Source organism: Miscanthus floridulus, chromosome 17, assembly GCF_019320115.1.
Source record: "Miscanthus floridulus cultivar M001 chromosome 17, ASM1932011v1, whole genome shotgun sequence".
NCBI classification, from domain to species: Eukaryota; Viridiplantae; Streptophyta; class Magnoliopsida; order Poales; family Poaceae; genus Miscanthus; species Miscanthus floridulus.
Window position 1 is genome coordinate 11,007,443 of NC_089596.1, and position 19,856 is coordinate 11,027,298.

The 19,856-nt window shown below is 49.1% G+C and overlaps 2 protein-coding genes and 1 pseudogene across 2 annotated transcripts; 2 read left to right on the plus strand and 1 right to left on the minus strand.

The window, feature by feature from the left end:
* LOC136515211 (putative disease resistance RPP13-like protein 1) overlaps positions 1-1,109 on the minus strand; it is a 25,233-nt pseudogene extending 24,124 nt beyond the window's left edge.
* On the plus strand, positions 916-4,442 carry LOC136518153 (G-type lectin S-receptor-like serine/threonine-protein kinase At2g19130). The gene has a single exon (XM_066511821.1). It carries the CDS (start codon positions 1,944-1,946, stop codon positions 4,440-4,442), a length of 2,499 nt encoding a protein of 832 aa, XP_066367918.1. The 5' UTR covers positions 916-1,943.
* Positions 4,443-14,084: 9,642 nt separating this feature from the next.
* LOC136518151 (G-type lectin S-receptor-like serine/threonine-protein kinase At2g19130) lies at positions 14,085-17,018 on the plus strand. The gene has a single exon (XM_066511820.1). It carries the CDS (start codon positions 14,313-14,315, stop codon positions 16,815-16,817), a length of 2,505 nt encoding a protein of 834 aa, XP_066367917.1. The 5' UTR covers positions 14,085-14,312; the 3' UTR covers positions 16,818-17,018.
* Positions 17,019-19,856: the final 2,838 nt, after the last annotated feature.

The window sequence follows — 19,856 nt, forward strand, 5'->3', positions numbered from 1 at the left end:
CCAAGTTGACGAAAACTGGAATGTCAAAAGATGAGTTTTTTTAATGACAACTTGTGACGTTTAGATGTTAAAGTCATAACATTGTGACGTTTAGTGACGTTTTGATCAGATGTCATGCCATAATCGTCATAAGATGACATATTTCTTGTAGTATACTTTTTTTCTGTCCACATCGTCAGAATAGCTAGCTAGCTAGCTGTCAGGGACACCCTAATTAAGGGCGTCTGCAGCGGTGCAATAAGTGCCAGGTGCAATAAAGAAGTAGCATTATATGAAAAAATAACCGGAGGCCAACGCTCTGTTCGTTTGGCTAATAAGTCATGGCTGAAAGTATTGTTGGCTGATTTATTGTGAGAGAAAAATACTATTCGTTGGCTGAAAAAATACGGCTTATAAGCCGAGCGAACAAGGCGCAACTTACGTTAAAATAAGTGGCTATTATCTTAATCTGACGTAAGGTTAAGAAATGTGGAATACGACCCACGTGCCCGAATGTGCAGAGTCGTGGCACACACGAGCTTGAGCAATCATGTCATTGCATTAGCATGAGTGGTGTTGGATCACTACCGAAGATTTTGTGACTCCAAACTGTACTGGACGAGGATACTCAGTCTACCTCTAGATGGAAGGATGGGAGGGTTTAAAAAAAATTCAGAAAACTGAAAAAAATTTCTTAGAGCCTTGTTTGGATGCATGTGTATTCACTTTAATCTATATGTATTGAAGTAGATTTGAGCGAATGCATACGCAAACCAGACTTAAAGCGATCGAGACAAGAGGGACATTTTGAAAAAAGCAAAAAATAAGAAGTACGCAAAGTTGGGCGCAGCCGCGTAGGGAAATGGGCCATGGCCCCAGTGGCGCCCTCGAAAGGCACACAAACGCGAAGGCAGCACAAGCCCACGAGGGGCCACGGGGGCCCACGGAACCACGCGAACCCCTTGCACGGCCACGGCGGCGGCGCGGCGCCGGCTCTGCCCCGTCGCACATCCTCCTCCCGACCGTCCCTGCCGGCTGCCGGCGCTCTGCGTCAGCCTCCTTGCTTCCAGCACGCGATGCCAAGCCCGTCTTCCGCCCCGCGGCCGTCCGCGGAGCACGCCGCTCTGCATTGACCGCGGCCCGGCGTGCATTGAGAAGGAAGAAGCGCCGCCACCTCGACAGGCGCGCGGTGAGTAAGTGGATTCGAGGCTTAACTTCAAGTAAGTGATCCCAACACGAAATCACTATGAATTAGCGGTTCAGGACAGTAATCACTAGCAGTTTCAAAATCTGAAACCATTTGAGCTGTCAGCTGTGTGTGCTGCATCTTCTTGTAGAGCTAGCTAGCTACTCGATGAACCGTGTGTTTGTGCTCCACCTCGTTTTGGTCAAAATTGGCAGCAGCCGTTACCTCGGTGGAAGCCTCGGGATTAACACTGACCTGATCATGGCATGGGCAGCTGCCGTTGGAATTGGAACGGATGGAATCCTAGCTCATCACTGAAATGGCAAGTGGCCGGGAGATGCTTTGGATTAGGTCGGCTGCATTATAGCCTGCACTAGACTACTAGGAGCCACTGTCTCCGACCAAAGTTGACTTGAGGCCCGCACCGGCAGACTAGCCCGAGGTTTCTCCGGTGATACCACCATTGTAGCCTAGAATCTAGTCTAGAGTCTAGACTAAAGAGAGGGCGTGGTTGCACACTTGCAGTGCCACTACTCAGTTAAATATGTAGTTAATACTTATAGCACACGGTTTTTGGTAGTGCTGTCCTAATCAGCAATCTCAATTTTAACAACATGTCCTGCTTGTGTTGTGCTCAACCTATCTCCTTCTTTATATATAATAACACCGGAGCAGAGCAGCACCCCACACATATTTGCCATTTCTTCATCCATCCATAAAAACATCTTCAGTCAGTCAGGATTGCCCTCTGTTCTCCAGTTCAGGCATCCTCTTCACCATGCCTACCCTCAGCGCATTACTCTTTTGGCTTCTCCTAATGTTCTCCTCCCTGCACGCTCCCGTTTCATGTTCTGCCGCGACTCCAAATGATGATACTCTCGCGGTAGGCCAAGTGCTTGCCGTCGGTGGTAAGCTCATCTCCAGAAACGGCAAGTTCGCGCTCGGGTTCTTCCAGCCAGGATCAGCCATCACCAGTAAGTACACAACCACCGCCTCCCCTGGCTGGTACCTCGGCGTATGGTACAATATGATCCCAGTCTTTACCACTGTTTGGGTTGCTAACCGGGACACGCCAATCGGTGATCATGTGGTCAACCTAACAGAGCTGAAAATCTCAGCAGATGGCAATCTTGTCATCTCAACCCACAATGCCACTGAACCCATCATTTGGGCCACTCACATAGTCAATAGGACACAAACAAGGATAGCAAACACTACTGCCGTTCTCTTGAACAGCGGGAACCTTGCCCTGATAGAAACCTCATCTAGTGCGGTTCCGTTGTGGCAGAGCTTTGACTACCCAACAGATGTTTTTCTCCCTGGCGCCAAGTTTGGCCGGAATAAGGTCACCGGTCTGAATCGTCAGTTCACCTCTAACAAGAGCCTGATTGATCCGGGTCTTGGCTCGTATACCATTGAACTTGACACCAATGGGGGAATGCTTCTAAGTAGCCGGAGCCCATACTTAGTGTATTGGTCTTGGTCAGGAAGTTCATTAGCCTCTCAACTAGTACCGCTACTCATGACGATTCTGGACATGAATCCACAGACCAAAGGGTTGATTAGCGCTGCATATGTTGATAACAATGAAGAGGAGTACTACACGTACACCTTACTGAATGAATCATCTTTGGTATATGCGCTGCTAGACATCTCTGGTCAGCTCAAGCTGATTGTTTGGTCGCAAGCCACACAATCTTGGCAAACACCATATGCCCAACCTGCTGTTCCCTGCACCGCTTATGCTACATGTGGACCTTTCACTGTCTGCAACAGCAAGGCGGACCCGTTCTGTAATTGTATGGACAGATTCTCTCTGAAATCACCTCGTGGTTGGGAAGTTGATGACCGAACAGGCGGGTGCATCAGAAATACTCACTTAGATTGTTACAGAAATGGAAACACAACAGTTTCAACAGACATGTTCCTGCCCATAACTCGTGTTACATTGCCCTATAACTCACAAAGGGTAGAAGATGCTACCACTGGGGCCGAATGCGCAGAGGCTTGTCTCAATGACTGCTCCTGCACTGCTTATTCCCATAACAGTAGCAGATGCCTTATTTGGCATGGGGAATTGCTTAATGTAAAGGAGAATGATGACATTGATAATTCCTCAGAAGATGTTCTTTACCTTCGCCTATCTGCACAAGATTTTCATGGTGTGAGAAAAAGCAAAAGAAAATCAATCATTGGAGCCGTTAGTGCTGCAATTGTTATTAGTTTTGGGTTATTAATGCTCATGCTGCTGTCAGTGATTTGGAGGAACAAATTCAAGTGTTTTGGTGGACAGCTGTACAACAGTCAAGATATTGGTGGTGGAATTGTAGCCTTTAGATATGCTGATTTAGGTCATGCTACTAAAAATTTCTCAGAAATGTTGGGAGGAGGTGGTTTTGGTTCTGTGTTCAAGGGGGTGTTAGGTGACTTGACTCCTATTGCAGTGAAGAGGCTTGATGGTGCTCGTCAGGGAGAGAAGCAATTCAGAGCTGAGGTGAGCTCGATTGGAATGATCCAACATATTAATCTTGTCAAATTGATTGGTTTCTGCAGCGAAGGTGATAAGAGGCTACTTGTATATGAACACATGTCAAATGGGTCTCTTGATGCACATCTATTTCAGAGCAATGCTACTGTCCTAAGTTGGAGCACTAGGCATCAAATAGCCATAGGAGTTGCTAGAGGATTGTCCTACTTGCATCAGAGTTGCTGCGAATGCATCATACACTGTGATGTTAAGCCAGAAAACATACTTCTGGATGCATCATATGTTCCTAAAATTGCAGACTTTGGGATGGCTGCAATTGTAGGAAGGGATTTTAGCCGAGTTCTCACCACATTTAGAGGAACTGCAGGGTATCTTGCCCCAGAGTGGCTTAGTGGTGTTGCTATTACACCAAAAGTTGATGTCTACAGCTTCGGTATGGTACTGCTGGAAATCATTTCAGGAAGGAGGAATTCACCTAATCAAGTATACACTAGCAACAGCAGCCATGTTGATTTTTTCCCTGTACTAGCTGTCAGCAAGCTTCATGAGGGAGATGTGACCAGTTTGGTGGATCCACAATTAAATGGTGATTTTAATTTGGAAGATGCTAAAAGGCTTTGCAAAGTTGCATGTTGGTGCATCCAAGATGACGAGTGTGGTCGGCCAACAATGGGTGAAGTTGTCCAAGTTCTTGAGGGCTTACAAGAGCTTGATATACCTCCGATGCCAAGACTACTTGCAGCTCTAACTGAACGCTCTGATGCATTTTCAATGTATAGTAATTCATAACTGCATCGTAGTCAGTGTTCCTTTTTTTGTAGCGAAGTTTAGAGTTGTAATATGGATCAGGTGGAATAAAGCAACAGAAACTTGCAATTAATGAAGGAAATATTTAAATGGCTAATTTTACGTATGATGCATGTGGGTTTCTCATTTTCTTATTACTTCTTTTAACGACCCCAATTATGGCAGGACTAAAATAATGTGTTTGTTTGATGGGGCAGTTGATGTATATCGATCTTTAAATTTAAGGAAGAAGATATGCCACTTTTATATCCTGCTTTACAGAGATCATACTTCTAAGTTGCTTATTGAAATTTGCCATAAGTTAATTAGATTGTCTGTTGTAACTTGTATGACATTTAGGAGGGCTACCGTCTATTTCTTCCTAATATGCCCCCTTTATCTGGCATGTTCTTTAGATATGTCAGTGCTGCTACCAAATTCAGAAATTCTTGATTCCAATTGGCTTGACCGAGCAAAAATTTGAAACATTACTTCATTCCATTCATTCTCCCTACCTGTTCACTGTTTACCTCTGACGGAAAAGTTTCATGCCTATTCTTCTACCAAGCTAAGAAGCATCAAAATATGTTAAAGAGGTGTGGTACACAATATTTGAAGTACCCACATCATAGTAGTGCATAAATGCAAGTTGTCATGCATACTGCGCCACCTAGCGATGAAGTTTATTCTGCTGACTCATCAGTGAGCAGAAAGGCCAGAGGGCACCCAATATGTGTTAGAATTATTTGCTCCTTTACTGTAATCTCCTAGCTATCTGTGCAGGCGCCAGCTATACTGGCCCTTTCACACTGCTGGCCCCTTGGGCCATCCCCTCTCTCTCCTATATAAGTGTAATCCCTTCTGTAATCCATCATCAAGGAATATACAAAGCCTAATGGCCTTTGTCTAATATGGTATCAGTCTAATCGTATCCCCTGCTTCCACTACTCTCTGCCGCCGCCCAGCCCCGACCCGCGCGCGCGCCTCTCCGGCCGCCGCGCTATGGCTGCTGCGCCCGCCCCAACGGCCGCCGCGCGTCCTCCTCCGGCCGCCGCGCGTACCCCGCCAGTTCCCGTACCCATGGCTGCTCTTTCCTCCGGCGGCGATTCCGGCTCCGGTGCCTCGGCTGCCGCCGCCGCGACCAAGCTCTGCGACGAGGCGCTCGCCGCCGCCAAGGCTCTGGAAGTTGAGGCCGCCTCCCTGCGCGACTCCAACCAGGCGCGCAACGCCCAACTCAAGGAGGAGGCGGACCTCCTCAAGTCCGCCGCCGCCGCCCAGGAGCGGGTCCGCGCTGCTGCCGCCGCTCTCGACTTGGAGCGCGAGCAGGCTGACCTGCTGGAACAGCAGGCCGCGGCCCTCCGCGCGCGGCTCCACCCCGAGCATCACCGCGACGCCGACTCCATCGCCACGGAGACTGCGGCTGTCGCCCATCTTCATAGCCAGGCGGCCGCTGTGCAGAACATCAAGAACCTCATTCCTATTGTTCTTGATCTGCAAGCCTCAAACTACTCCAAATGGCGCGGTTTCATCCTGCTCATCCTCGGCCGGTTTGCCCTGAAGGACCACGTCCTCAGCGACGCCATCCACCTCCACGATGCGACATGGTCCCGCATGGACTGTGTTGTCGTCTCATGGATCTTCAACACCATCGCCCCTGACCTCCTCGATGTCGTCCACGAGCGTGACGGCATCACTGCTCGGGCGGCGTGGCTCGGCCTCGAGCAGCAATTCTTCAACAACCGTGAATCACGTGCCATGCTCCTCAACGCCGAGTTCCGCACTCTCTGCCAGGGTGCTCTATCTGTGGATGAATACTGTCGCAAGATGAAGCACATGGCGGACGCGCTCGCCGACCTTGGCGAACCCGTCCTGGACCGGACCCTGGTGTTGAATGTGCTGCGCGGCCTCAACGAACGCTTCCAGTTCATGTCGCAGCTCGTCACGCGGCAGAAGCCCTTCCCATCCTTCGTCGACGTCCGTGCTGACCTGAGGCTGGCCGAACTCAACATGGCGTCACCTTCAGCTCCGCCCTCGGCCCTCGTCACCGCTTCGTCCAGCAAGCCGCCTGCTCCGTCCCCTGCTCCTCAGCGCCCTCCACAGCCTGCTGGGGGACAATAGCTCGGCCACACCCCTTCTCCTTCACGCCATCCTCAGGCTGCTGGGGGCCAGCAGTCCGGCAACGGCAATAACCGCGGACGACGTCGCCGCGGTGGACGCGGCCACGGCGGCGCCCAAGCCGACACTCAAGCCGGCCCACCAAATGGCCAACAGTGGCCATCCTTCTTCAACCCATGGACCGGGTCCATCCAGATGTGGCCCGGGTCCAACCCAGGCGGCTCTCGCGGTCCACCGCCACAGCAAGCTCTCATGGCCGGGGTGCCCCCGGGTTACTTCGCTCCTCCGCCAGTCCCCGGGGCATACTACCAGGCGCCCCAGCAGGCGCCCACCTCGCCGTCGCCCTGGACTACTGAGGGTCTCGCCAACGCTTTCAGCACCGTCACCCTCACTCCGCCGTCAAGCACCTCGGATTGGGTCTTCGACTCGGGTGCTTCCTCTCACATAGCCGACACTCCTGGTATGGTCACCATGTCACCAACCTCCTCCTTTCCTTCTTCAATTGTTGTGGGAAATGGCGCCACTCTTCCGGTTGTTGGCACCGGCTACTCAACCCTCCCTGGCCCATTTCGCCTCAACATTGTTCTCATTGCCCCTGACATTATTAGAAATCTCTTGTCAATTCGGAAATTCACCACTGATAATCTTGTTTCTGTCGAGTTTGACCCTCTTGGTGTTTCTGTGAAGGATCTTCGTACCAGGAACCTCCTCCTTCGCTGTGACAGCTCGGGACCCCTTTACACCTTGCAGCTCCCGACATCACCATCCGGTTCCTGCGCTCTCGTGGCCACTCCCTCCTCCACTACTTGGCATTATCGGCTCGGTCATCCCGGGAAGGCTACTCTTCAGACTCTTGCCAAGTCGTCCTCCATCATCTGCAGCAAGCCCGACGATGACACTCTCTGCCATGCTTGCCAGCTTGGGCGTCATGTCCGCTTGCCTTTTAACAATTCCTTGTCTCGTGCAACTAAAAATTTCGACTTGATACATTGTGATTTGTGGACTTCCCCAATCATCAGTGTATCCGGTTTCAAATATTATCTAGTCATTATTGATGATTGCTCACATTTTGTTTGGACTTTCCCTCTTAAACTAAAGTCTGACACCTTTAATGCTCTCTCCAATTTTTTCGCCTATGTGCTCACTCAGTTTGGTTGCACCATCAAGACCATGCAGTGTGACAACGGGCGTGAGTTTGACAACTCCGCGTCGTGCGCTTTCTTTTCTGCCAAAGGTGTCACCCTTCGCATGTCATGCCCCTATACCTCGCAGCAAAATGGCAAAGCCGAGCGCATGCTTCGCACCGTCAACGTCACCCGCACCTTGCTCTTCCAAGCATCCATGCCCCCCTCTTACTGGGCTGATGCCCTTGCCACCGCCACTCTCCTCATCAATCGCCTCCCAACCAAGACCCTGAACATGAGCACTCCCTTCTTTGCCCTCCATGGCACTCTCCCCTCCTACCATGACCTTCGAGCTTTCGGGTGCACCTGCTACCCCAACCTCACCGCCACCACTCCTCACAAGCTCGCTCCACGATATTCCTTGTGCGTCTTTCTTGGCTATTCTCCTGACCACAAGGGGTATAGGTGCCTTGACCTCGCCACAAACCGCGTCATCATCTCACGCCACGTTGTCTTCGACGAGACAACGTTCCCTTTCTCCCTCCGTCGACCTTCGCCACCCACACACGAGCTTGATTTTCTAACTAACGACGATTCGTCGTCAGTTTTACTTCCACCTGCAGGTACACCGTGGGCTGCTGGCCCTCTGCCCGCCCGTGTGCTCTCCCAGCCGGTGCCCACCTTGGGCGCACCAGCCCTCCGGCAGCCTCCGCCGGGCTTCGTGCCCCGGCCGCCGGGCTCCTCTCCAGCTCGACCTGTACAGGCGCCCATGGCGCCCTTTGTACAGACGCCCACTTCGCCGACGCCCATGGCGCCCTCGGGACAGGCGCCCTCTTCGTCGGCGCCCATGGCGCCCTCTGCAGAGGCGCCCCCGGCGCCCTCTGCTCCGGTGCCCACGGGTCCTTCCGTACAGGCGCCCGTGGTGGCACCCCCTGTACAACTACCTCTGGCGTCCTCCTTCAACAAACCACCGGTCATTCATGTCTACACCCGGCGTCCACCCGCCCCCAGCTCGCCACCTGCGTCCCCTGTTGGACCACCTCCTCGACGCTCCAACATGATTCCTTCACCGCCGCGCTTCGTCAAGGGTGACCCTCCTCTTCCAACAGGAGCTGTCCCCATCCCGCCAGTCGCCAACACTCATGGCATGGCGACCCGCGGGAAGTCCGGTTACCGACAGCCGCGCCTCGCGCTGCACACTGAGGCTCTGTCACCTCTACCACGCTCCTGTCGTGACGCCCTCGCCGACCCACACTGGCGTCGGGCCATGGAAGAGGAGTATGCTGCCCTACAGGACAACAACACTTGGGATCTCGTTCCCCGTCCTGCCAAGGCAAATGTGGTCACCGGCAAATGGATCTTCAAGCATAAGTTTCATGCCGATGGTTCCCTGGACAGATACAAGGCTCACTGGGTGCTTCGTGGGTTCACCCAATGTCCCGGCGTTGATTACGACGAGACATTCAGCCCCGTCGTCAAGCCTGCTACCGTCCGGACTGTCCTCACCTTGGCTCACTCCCGGGATTGGCCGATTCATCAACTTGATGTGAAAAACACCTTCCTCCACAGGACCCTGTCAGAAACAGTCTACTGCTCACAACCCACTGGTTTTGGTGATCCTGCACTTCCTGGTCATGTATGCAAGCTCAACAGATCCCTCTATGGACTAAAATAGGCTCCACGGGCATGGTACAGCCGGTTTGCCTCCTTCCTACTTTCTTTGGGTTTCAGTGAAGCAAAGTCCGATACATCCCTCTTCATACTTCGCCGTGGCACCGAGACAGTCTACTTGCTTCTCTATGTCGACGACATCGTCCTCACTGCCTCCTCCGAGCAGCTCCTGCATCGCCTGATTGCAGCACTCAAGAACAAGTTTGCCATGAAGGACCTTGGCCCCCTTCATCATTTCCTCGGTGTGGCAGTTCAGCGCCACAAGGATCACCTCACTCTGTCACAGCGTCAGTACATCCTGGACATTCTTGCTCGCCATGGGATGAGCGACTACAAGCCTTGCTCCACTCCTGTCGACACCTGTGCCAAAGTTCCTGCAGATGCCGGTCTTCCTGTTGCTGATCCCACTGCCTACCGCAGCCTTGCAGGTGCACTCCAGTACCTGACATTTACTCGACCCGACATTGCGTATGCTGTCCAACAAATCTGCCTTCACATGCATGATCCCCGGGAAGTTCACCTTGTGGCTGCCAAGCGGATCCTTCGGTACCTTCAGGGCACCCTCAGCTTCGGTCTGATTATTCCTCGGTCTACTCCAACGCAACTTGTTGTGTATACTGATGCGGATTGGGCCGGCTGCCCTGACACTCGACGCTCCACCTCCGGCTATGCGGTCTTCCTCGGGGGCAGTCTCATCTCCTGGTCCTCCAAGCGGCAGCCCACTGTCTCTCGGTCGAGTGCCGAGGCTGAGTATCGGGCTGTTGCCAACGGCGTTGCCGAAGCATCCTGGCTGCAGCAACTTCTACAGGAGCTGCACCACCCTTTACAGACTACCTCCCTCGTCTACTGCGACAACGTCAGCGCCGTCTACCTCTCCTCCAACCCCATTCAGCATCAGCGCACCAAGCACGTGGAAATCGACCTCCACTTCGTCCGAGAACGCGTTGCTATTGGTGCTGTTCGTGTGCTTCACGTTCCCACCACCTCACAGTTCGCAGATGTCTTCACCAAAGGGCTTCCGTCTTCTGTGTTCATGGACTTTCGCTCCAATCTGAACGTTCGCTCCACCGACGTTCCGACTGCGGGGGGGGGGGGGGTGTTAGAATTATTTGCTCCTTTACTGTAATCTCCTAGCTATCTGTGCAGGCGCCAGCTATACTGGCCCTTTCACACTGCTGGCCCCTTGGGCCATCCCCTCTCTCTCCTATATAAGTGTAATCCCTTTTGTAATCCATCATCAAGGAATATACAAAGCCTAATGGCCTTTGTCTAATAATATGCCTGAAGCCCTGAATGATGACAAAAATTGCCAATTTAAGCTTGTTTAGAAAATCCAATCCCTAAAGACACCTAAATATTAGGTGAAATGCTTGAATTGTCTGATAGAGATGCACCCAAAGTGACCATCACTCCTGGTACTAGCAGTAAAGATGGTTGGAAGACGTGGAGTTACTGTGAAGATTATTCAAGTCAGGTGGGTACAAACATTGGCTACAAGTTAGATTATATACTGTGATTTGTGAGCAAAAAGAAACTGGAGTTAATTTCTGATGTTTACATTAAGAATAAAACTTGTATAAGAATAATTTCCCTATTTCTGCAGATTGTAAGGAATGCACAAGATACGAATTGTTTGGTAGGTGGGAGTTCTATCTCCATCATACATTCAGGCTTAATTTATTATTTTAGATAAAATCTATGCTGTTCATTTATTTTGTTTGCACTATTTATGGATCTGCTGATGATTCACTATCTCAAGAACTTGAGTTTTTATAATATATAAAAAAAAAAAACTTTTCACTAGTAATACATCGACTTGATACAAAGCCTTGAAACAAAACTTCTGGCCTCTGCTCCAAAGTTACCTTTATTTAATGGATGAGAGGTATATACAGGACATGATTGGTGAGGCATTTGATTTCTGAGCCTACATAGATGATTGGTAAGTGAGCTCACATGTTTTTCCGAGGGCTTGAAATCAAGTGCATCAAAATGCATACTGTACTACTCTTAGACTGAATCATGGTTCAAGTCATCAGGTCCAGGAGACCTGGTTAGTACCAAGTAGCACTGTGTACTACTCTTACATGCGTAGTTTCATGTTACATTTTACTCAGTTTAAGTAACTATTGAGCAATTTGGTCAATGATGGAGAAGTGCTTGGGTTATGATCAATCTTCAGAATTGCATAAGTAGGAATTGGTAATAGGGTTGGGAACCGAAAACTTGCTTGTTGGTTATCTCAGCTTTCTGTTTCTTTTCAGGTTGATTGGTGCTGATCTGTTCAGTTCTATTATCCAGTGGGCAGCAGGGAGCAAGCTTTAGGTGAATACTGGAAGCTCAATTGCTGGAGATATATGGTATGATGAATTGATTTTATTTTCCAATGTGAGGTTGGAAGCTGTACTGTTACTTGCACTGCGCATTATATTGGGCAAGCTGGCCGGGAGGCGTCAGCTCCACCTGCATCTTGGTAGGAAGCCTCGTGATCAAGCAACGCTGGCACTTGCTCTGCCTGTTTTGGTGGAAGGTTCACTCAAAGTTGTAAGCAACGGGGTACTTGTTCTGCCTGTTTAAATTACATATAAGTTGCCACACAAATCATACAGATGCAGATTGGGAACATAAGGCTGATGATGTTAGATTAACTATGGATAATAGAAACTGCTAAACAAAGTGTCGCCTCGTCAATGCCCTAAATGATTACTTATAGTCTTATATTATGGTTTATAGAGAGTAGATACTACTATACACTTGAAATATGTGCTTTCAGCGCAACATCTCCTTACTGCTTGGGAGAATGGAGGCTCGTCAGCATGCCGGAGGCAGCGGCCCGGCCACGCTTGTAGGCGGTGGGCCAGCGGCGGCGAGCCAGTGGTAGCGGCTCCGCAACGTGGCGGAGAGGCAGCGACTGCACGACTGGGAGAGGGCAGACGCGCACCACGCCATCCTACAGCAGTGTCTCGGTGGTGCGGAGCTCGCCGCTCTGGTGGAGAAGGCAGGCGGGAGGCGCGGTGGAGAGAAAGGCGAGAGGGAGCGCGCGGTCAAGAGGGAGGTGCAGTGGAGAGAAGGTGGGCAGGAGGCACGGTGGAGATGGTGGGCGGGATGCGCGGCGGAGCGCGGTCACAGACTCGTCATACTGTGGCTAGTTTTTTCTTTTTCTTTTTAGAAAACTACGGTGGCCGGAGGTGAGTGGATAGGAACAGATAGGAGAGTCTTCTGGGCCTCCTGACCTGCCAGTGGGGCTCTAATAATACAAGATTGCCGTATTATTTATCTATACAATAGTCGTGCTTTGACTTGCATTGACCATGTAATGTGCATGCTGCATGGCAGTCGGAATCTTCTCCTATGGCTACAATTACTACCGGCACCGATAGTAGAGTAGATGCCTGCAGGCTGCAGCTCAGCGCAAATTAAAAATCTGTCGTTGGCTCGATCGAGGGACCAGCAGAATAATTGGCCGGCCGGCGCATATTGTTCTTGGCGCATGCTCCGGATGTGCCGACGCGACGATGGTCGGGCGGCCTCTGGCCTTGCCTTGCTGTGTCGTGGTCGTCTTGCTGTGTGTGACCACGACGGGACAGCGCACCGACTAGCTAGGCGACGACCTGGCGTGGTCACCGGCCGGGTCCTTCACGCCGGCCATGCATGTCTGTCCCGTCGCGTTCCTGTTCCGTCAATGCAAGTCAAAGTTCCCGTCTTGCTGTTCCCGTCCCGTCACGTTCGGCGGGGCAAGGACTGAGTCCACGACACTGTTTGATGTGCTTGGTTAGGACGGTCCTGTTTGATTAGGACAGCACTGGGAAAAAAATGGCAAGAAGAAAGCTAGCTAGAAACTTTTCTGAGTCACCATGCTGCATGCGTGCACCGCGTATATTTAAGACAGTAAATTTCATTGGTTGTTATTGAACTTGTCCCAAATTCTCGCATAGATTTCGATACTTTCAAATTACACGTTTAGCTCCCTAAACTTATCTCGAGTTCTCGTTCAGGCCCCGGTGCTTTCAAACTGCGCATTGAGGTGAGTGTGGCAACGTAGGTGCGGCACCGCATCGACGATGCAACATAGCCATAGGTAGGCATGGGGGTAGTAGCTAGGGCGAGCATGGTGCAACGCTACATGGCTACGTGGGTAAGGCAGGCGTGTGCGCTGTGGTGGAGATGAGGACGGTGGTGTGGACGTGGATGGACCATGATAGTACATAATACAACTTTAGGGATTTAAGTGTGCATTTTGCGAGTATCGGGACTGAGATGGTACCAGAATGAGAACTCTGGACAAGTTTAAGGAGGAGCTGAATATGCAATTTAAAAGTACCATAACCTGAATGAGAACCTGGACAAATTTGAGAACCGCTAGTGAAATTTACTCATTCCAAAATGTTGGTCTCAAACCAATTTTGTCCCCGTTTAAGTTTCTCCAACTTCGATCACAAAAATAGTTTGACATCCGCAAAATACTTACTACAATACTAAATAAATTAAATGGACCATCAAGGTAGTATATTTCATGACTGATGAATTATCTAGCGAAACTAATTTAATTGTTATTGATTGTAAATGTTTAGTGTATTTTTGTCATAAACTTGATCAAATTAAAGTCAGCTGAGTAGTTTATTTGACTTGGAAACAAAACAAAAAAAACGACTTACACCATGGAAGTGTAGGATGCACTACTTATTTGCCATGCAAGTGCATGCATTGTCCTAGTGAGTGGTCTTGACTAATTTGACTAGTTGCACTGCATATCCATGAAGCATTGCTTGGAGTTTCTTCGTATCCTTGGCCTGCACCGCTGTAGTGCTCTTTATCATCACTTTTTTCTTTATATAGTCTCATCTCTCCTCCTCCCAACATCATATCGGTACCACTATAGCAAGTATGCATATATGATACATACTCGATAATTCTGCAATCTCCCTGTTGATTGGCAAAGCATTAGCAAGCATACTCCAGCCACATGTTTCCCCTCTACGTGACACTGCTGGGTCTCATCTTCTTTTCTTCGCTGCACGCTCCAAGCTCCGCTGCAACGGCGATCGGCGACACTCTTGCGGCAGGCCAAGCGCTTGCTGCCGGCGACAAGCTCGTCTCGAGAAACGGCAAGTTCGCGCTTGGCTTCTTCCAGTTCAAGCAAAGCCTAAACCGCAGCCGCACCGCCGGTGAGTCCACCATCACCATCACCACCGTCGTCTCCTCCCCTGGCTGGTATCTCGGCATATGGTTCAACAAGATCCCCGTCTTCACCCCTGTTTGGGTAGCTAACAGGGAGGGGCCCATCACTGAATCTGAGCTCAAGGTAGCCCAGCTCAAAATCTCAAGAGATGGCAACCTCGTCATTACCTTGAACAACACTAACACCAAATCCACTGTATGGTCCTCCACTGCTGTCAACAGCACAAACAGCACTGTCGTCAGTGCCGTTCTCATGGGCACTGGAAACCTTGCCCTTGTGACAAAAAACACATCCAGTGCAGTCCCGTTGTGGCAGAGCTTTGACTACCCAACGGACGTCGGTCTTCCTGGTGCCAAGTTCGGCCGGAACAAGAAGACCGGTCTGAACCGATTTGGCATCTCAAAGAAGAGCCTTATTGATCCAGATTTTGGCTCATACTCCATTGAAGTAGACATCAATGGGCAGATCCTCCTCACGGGTCGCAAACCCCCCTATGTAGTGTACTGGTCCTGGACAGCAGGAAAACTAGGAGAGCTTGTACAGGTTCTCAATGGACTGATGGACTCGGATCCACGGACCAAGGGCTTACTTAAACCCACATTTCAAGAAAACAACGAAGAGGTGTACTTCTCGTACACCTTAATTGATGAATCGGCTTCCGTGTTCGTCCCAATAGATGTCTTTGGCCAGCTTCAGCTGAACATTTGGTCGAATACCACAAAATCTTGGGAAACTGTATATGCCCAGCCTTCTGATTACTGCATAGCCTCTGCTGTCTGTGGACCTTTCACGGTCTGCAACGGAAATTCACGTCCAAACTATTGTGACTGTATGGAGACCTTCTCTCTGAAGTCGCCCCGGGATTGGGACCTCGGTGATCAAACAGGAGGGTGTGCCAGAAATAGTCCCTTAGATTGCATAAGTAGCAACAAGAGCAAGACAAGTTCGACAGATGTGTTCCATCCAATGCCTAGTGTTACGTTGCCCTATGATGCTCAGGTAATAGAAGGTGTTGCCACACAAAGCAATTGTGCCGAAGCCTGTCTTAATGACTGCTCTTGCACCGCTTATTCCTACAGCAATAGTAAGTGCTCTGTCTGGCTTGGGGAATTGCGTAATGTGAATCAGGATGATGGCAATGGTATTAGTTCACAGGATGTTCTTTACCTTCGTCTTGCTGCAAGAGATTTGCAGAGTTTGAAGGAAAAAAGCAAAAGAATACCAAGACTTGTCATTTCTGCGAGCATTGTTGGTGGTCTTGTGTTACTAGTGCTCATGCTGTTGTTCTTCATGATTTGGAGGAACAAATTCAAGATGTCCAATGCGGCATTACACGGCACTGGAGGTAGTGGTGGAATTGTAGCCTTTAGATACATTGATCTAAGTCGTGCTACTAAAAATTTCTCACAAAGGCTGGGAGGAGGTGGTTTTGGTTCTGTTTTCAAGGGAGCGTTAAGTGACTTGACTACAATCGCAGTGAAGAGGCTCGATGGTGCTCGTCAAGGAGACAAGCAGTTTCGGGCTGAGGTGAGCTCAATTGGAATGATTCAGCATATCAATCTAGTCAAATTGATTGGTTTTTGTTGCGAAAGTGATAAGAGGCTACTTGTGTATGAGCACATGGTAAATGGGTCCCTTGATGCCCATCTATTTCAGAGCAACGGTCCCATCTTGAATTGGAGGTATCAAATAGCTACCGGAGTTGCTAGAGGATTGTGCTACTTGCACCAAAGTTGCCGCGAATGCATCATCCACTGTGATATTAAGCCTGAAAACATACTTCTCGATACATCGTTTGTTCCTAAAATTGCAGACTTTGGGATGGCGGCAGTTGTAGGAAGAGATTTTAGCCGAGTTCTGACTACATTTAGAGGAACTGCCGGGTATCTCGCCCCAGAGTGGCTTAGTGGAATTCCTATTACACCCAAAGTTGATGTTTACAGCTTTGGTATGGTATTGTTGGAACTCATATCAGGAAAGAGGAACATGCCAGAAGTAAACAGTAAGAGTAGTCATCATGTTTTTTATTTCCCAGTGGAAGCAATTAGCAAGCTTCATGAGGGAGACCTACAAAGTTTAGTCGATCCGCAATTACAAGGCGACCTTGATTTGGAAGAGGCTGAAAGGATTTGCAAAATTGCATTTTGGTGCATCCAAGATAATGAATGTGATCGGCCAACAATGGGCGAAGTGGTCTGGGTTCTTGAGGGTCTCCATGAGCTTGATATGCCCCCGATGCCAAGACTACTTGCAGCTATAACGGAACGCTATGATGATGCTTCAATGTAATAATTCAATAGTAGCTTGGAAGTTGATGCTTTATTTTTCTTTTGTTTCGTAAGTTCTAGAGTTATACTGTGGAGCTGAAGGAATAAAAGGGCAATGTTGTCATGGATAATTGTGTTTCTTGGTGTACGCGGTCTCCCATTTTCTTATTTAGTTTCTTCTTTTAATGTCTAATTGTAACAAAGCCTAAAAGTTCTTTTTATTCAAAACCCATTTTCTTTTCTATCTATTCATCTTGATACTACATTTTGCTACAGAATGGACTGGGCTAAAGGGAGAGGGATATGGCTTATGATATTTTGCAACACCAGAGTATATATTGGACAAAAGGCTAACACTGTCTCTATGCTTATATGACTGTAGAAACTATAGATTCATATGTTGAATTATTTGATCTTAGCTAGCATGCAAGAGCATGTGTGTAATTTGTTGGGTCTTAGAAACTAAGCACCTGTTGCCTATATATGCAGTTTAATACACTACTACAGATCTAACATTCACTGTTGGCTCCATTACTGTCAGTTTTTAAGAAACCCGCAGTGATAGTGCCTCCTAGCACATCACTGTCGGTTTTTTGCTAATACCGATAGTGATAAGATCAACCGACACTGATATTGGTTCATCACTGTCGGTTCTTAGCTAAAACCGATACTGATACTATCACTGCCGGTTTTAGCCAAGAATATTGGATCATCACTGTCGGTTTTTGAACCGACAGTGATATGCTGCAAGAAAACTTCATAACTTTCTCATGTGATGTCCGATGAAGACGAACTTTATATCAAAGTTGTAGTACTTGACGAGATCTACAACTTTGTGGTTCAAACTTTTTTGTTTTGAAATCATTTGTATATCCAAATACACACTACAATATTTTATAGAGTTAATACCAAAGGAGTCAATATGCTCTATAGTCATAAGAGAGTGTGTTGTGGTAATTAAGGATCTCGGATGGAGAAGCGACCAAAACAAAAGTTGTAGATGTTGAAAAGTTATGCAACTTTGTAGTTTACATGTTTCTTAGTTGAGGTCGTTATATTATGATGTCACTCTATTTGATTCGCAAGATTTCATAGAAGTTAATACCAACTAAAGGCATATGTTGCATAGTCATAAATGAGTGTTCTCAGATGGAGAAGCAACGAAAACAAAAGTTGTAGACCTCGAAAAGTTATACAACTTTATAGTTGACAACCTTTTCATTTAAAACCATCTATCTAACGAAAATTGCGTTTGATTTCTCAAATTTAAAATTTGAATTTTTCAAATGAGCTGGAATGGAGAAACACCTAAAACAAAAGTTATAGATCTCAAAAAGTTGTACAACTTTGCAGTAGACAACTTTTTCATTTGAAATCATCTATCAAGGAAAATTACATTTGAATTTTCTCACATTTGATATTCAAATTCTTCAAATGACCTTTGATGGAGAAATGACCAAAACAAAAGTTGTAGACCTCGAAAAGTTATAAAACTTTGTAGTTCACAACCTTTTTATTTGAATTCATTTAGGATTCCAAATACTCATTTCAAAATCAGATGAACATAAAATGGCTAGGATGGATATATCATTTGGACACCAGCGTCTTACAGGTGTAGTGGTTAGGGAATCAATATGGGAAGCAGGAGGTCAGGGGTTCAAGTGCCCGTGGCCGCTGTCCAGTTGGGTCTCTTAGAATTAAAAAAAATTCCCCATTTTTTATCTCATTTTTGGGATTTTCTGTAAACCACATGACTGCCATTTTACCTTTGTCGTTTTAAAATCTGGCAGTGAAGGGGGATTTTGAACCAACACTGATTTAAAGATTTGGGGTAGTGATAGAACCTATAAGATGTCATAAGATGATGTGTGTGTGATATATAACACCCTGACATTGAAACTTATTTTTGTTTCTATAATTTGTCATCAGATATACTAGTAGTCAAAAAGTGTCGGGGAGCAATACTAGGGTACCCGAAGAGGAGCTAATAACAATCAACATTGATTCGTCCGAGCAGTCAAGAGCGCGACTACAGCTCCAACCGACCCCTAGGTGCGCAAACTCCGCCTCGTCCGACCCCTAAGGGTGGGCTCCACCTCGCCCGACACCGAGGTCACAGGCTCCGCCTCGCCCGGCCCCTGAGGGTGGCTCCGCCTCGCCCGACCCCTGAGGGTGGCTCGGCCTCGCCCGACATTGAGGCCGTGGGCTCCGCCTTGCCCGACCCCTAAGGGTTGGCTCTGCCTCGCCCGACACCGAGGCCACGGGGTCCGCCTCGCCCGACCCCTGAGGGCGGACTTAGCCTCGCCCAACCTCTGGGGGAGGTCCCCGTCTAGCCCAACACCAAGGCCGCGGGCTTCGCCTCGCCCAACCCCTAAGGGCTGGCTCCGCCTCGCCCGACCTTTGGGTTTGGGCTCCGCCTCGCCCGAGCCTTGGGTTTGCGCTCCGCCTCGCCCGGCCTCTAGGGAGGAACTCCGCCTCACCTGACCCCGAGGCCGGAGGCTATGTCTTGTTCGACGAAGACCCATACCGCCGCCAACCACTCCAGGTCCAAGCGTATGGGCCTAGGTCAAAGCTCTGACACCAGGGAAGAGACTGACATGCCTCGATATAGCCCGCGACCTACGACGGGCCATACCTGGGGGGTCACGTTAGGAACAGCGTCAGGCGTATCGGTGATGTTCTGCCTAACCCCCGTACGAACACTGACGGGCGCGTCAGTTTACCACGACGTCCGCCAGGACAGAGTGGGGCGCCATGACCAACAGATGATGCCTGCACATGGCGCTAGTGATAGATAGGGCCACGACAAGAAGTTGTTCTTGTTGACGTCTACAGGGTCAGCGGGACCCGCATAGAGGAGAAGAAGGACCCGACGATCCTAAAGGACTTCTTCCTCTCATTCTCTTCTCTTCCTCCATGGTAACCCGTGCTTTCCCTTGGCCTATAAAAGGGAAAGCAGGGTGTCCCACAAGGGACACCGGAACTCATCGCAACACACCACGGGGGATTGGGACCGATCGGATCAAAACACATTACACCGATTCGGACTCGAATCCCGAAC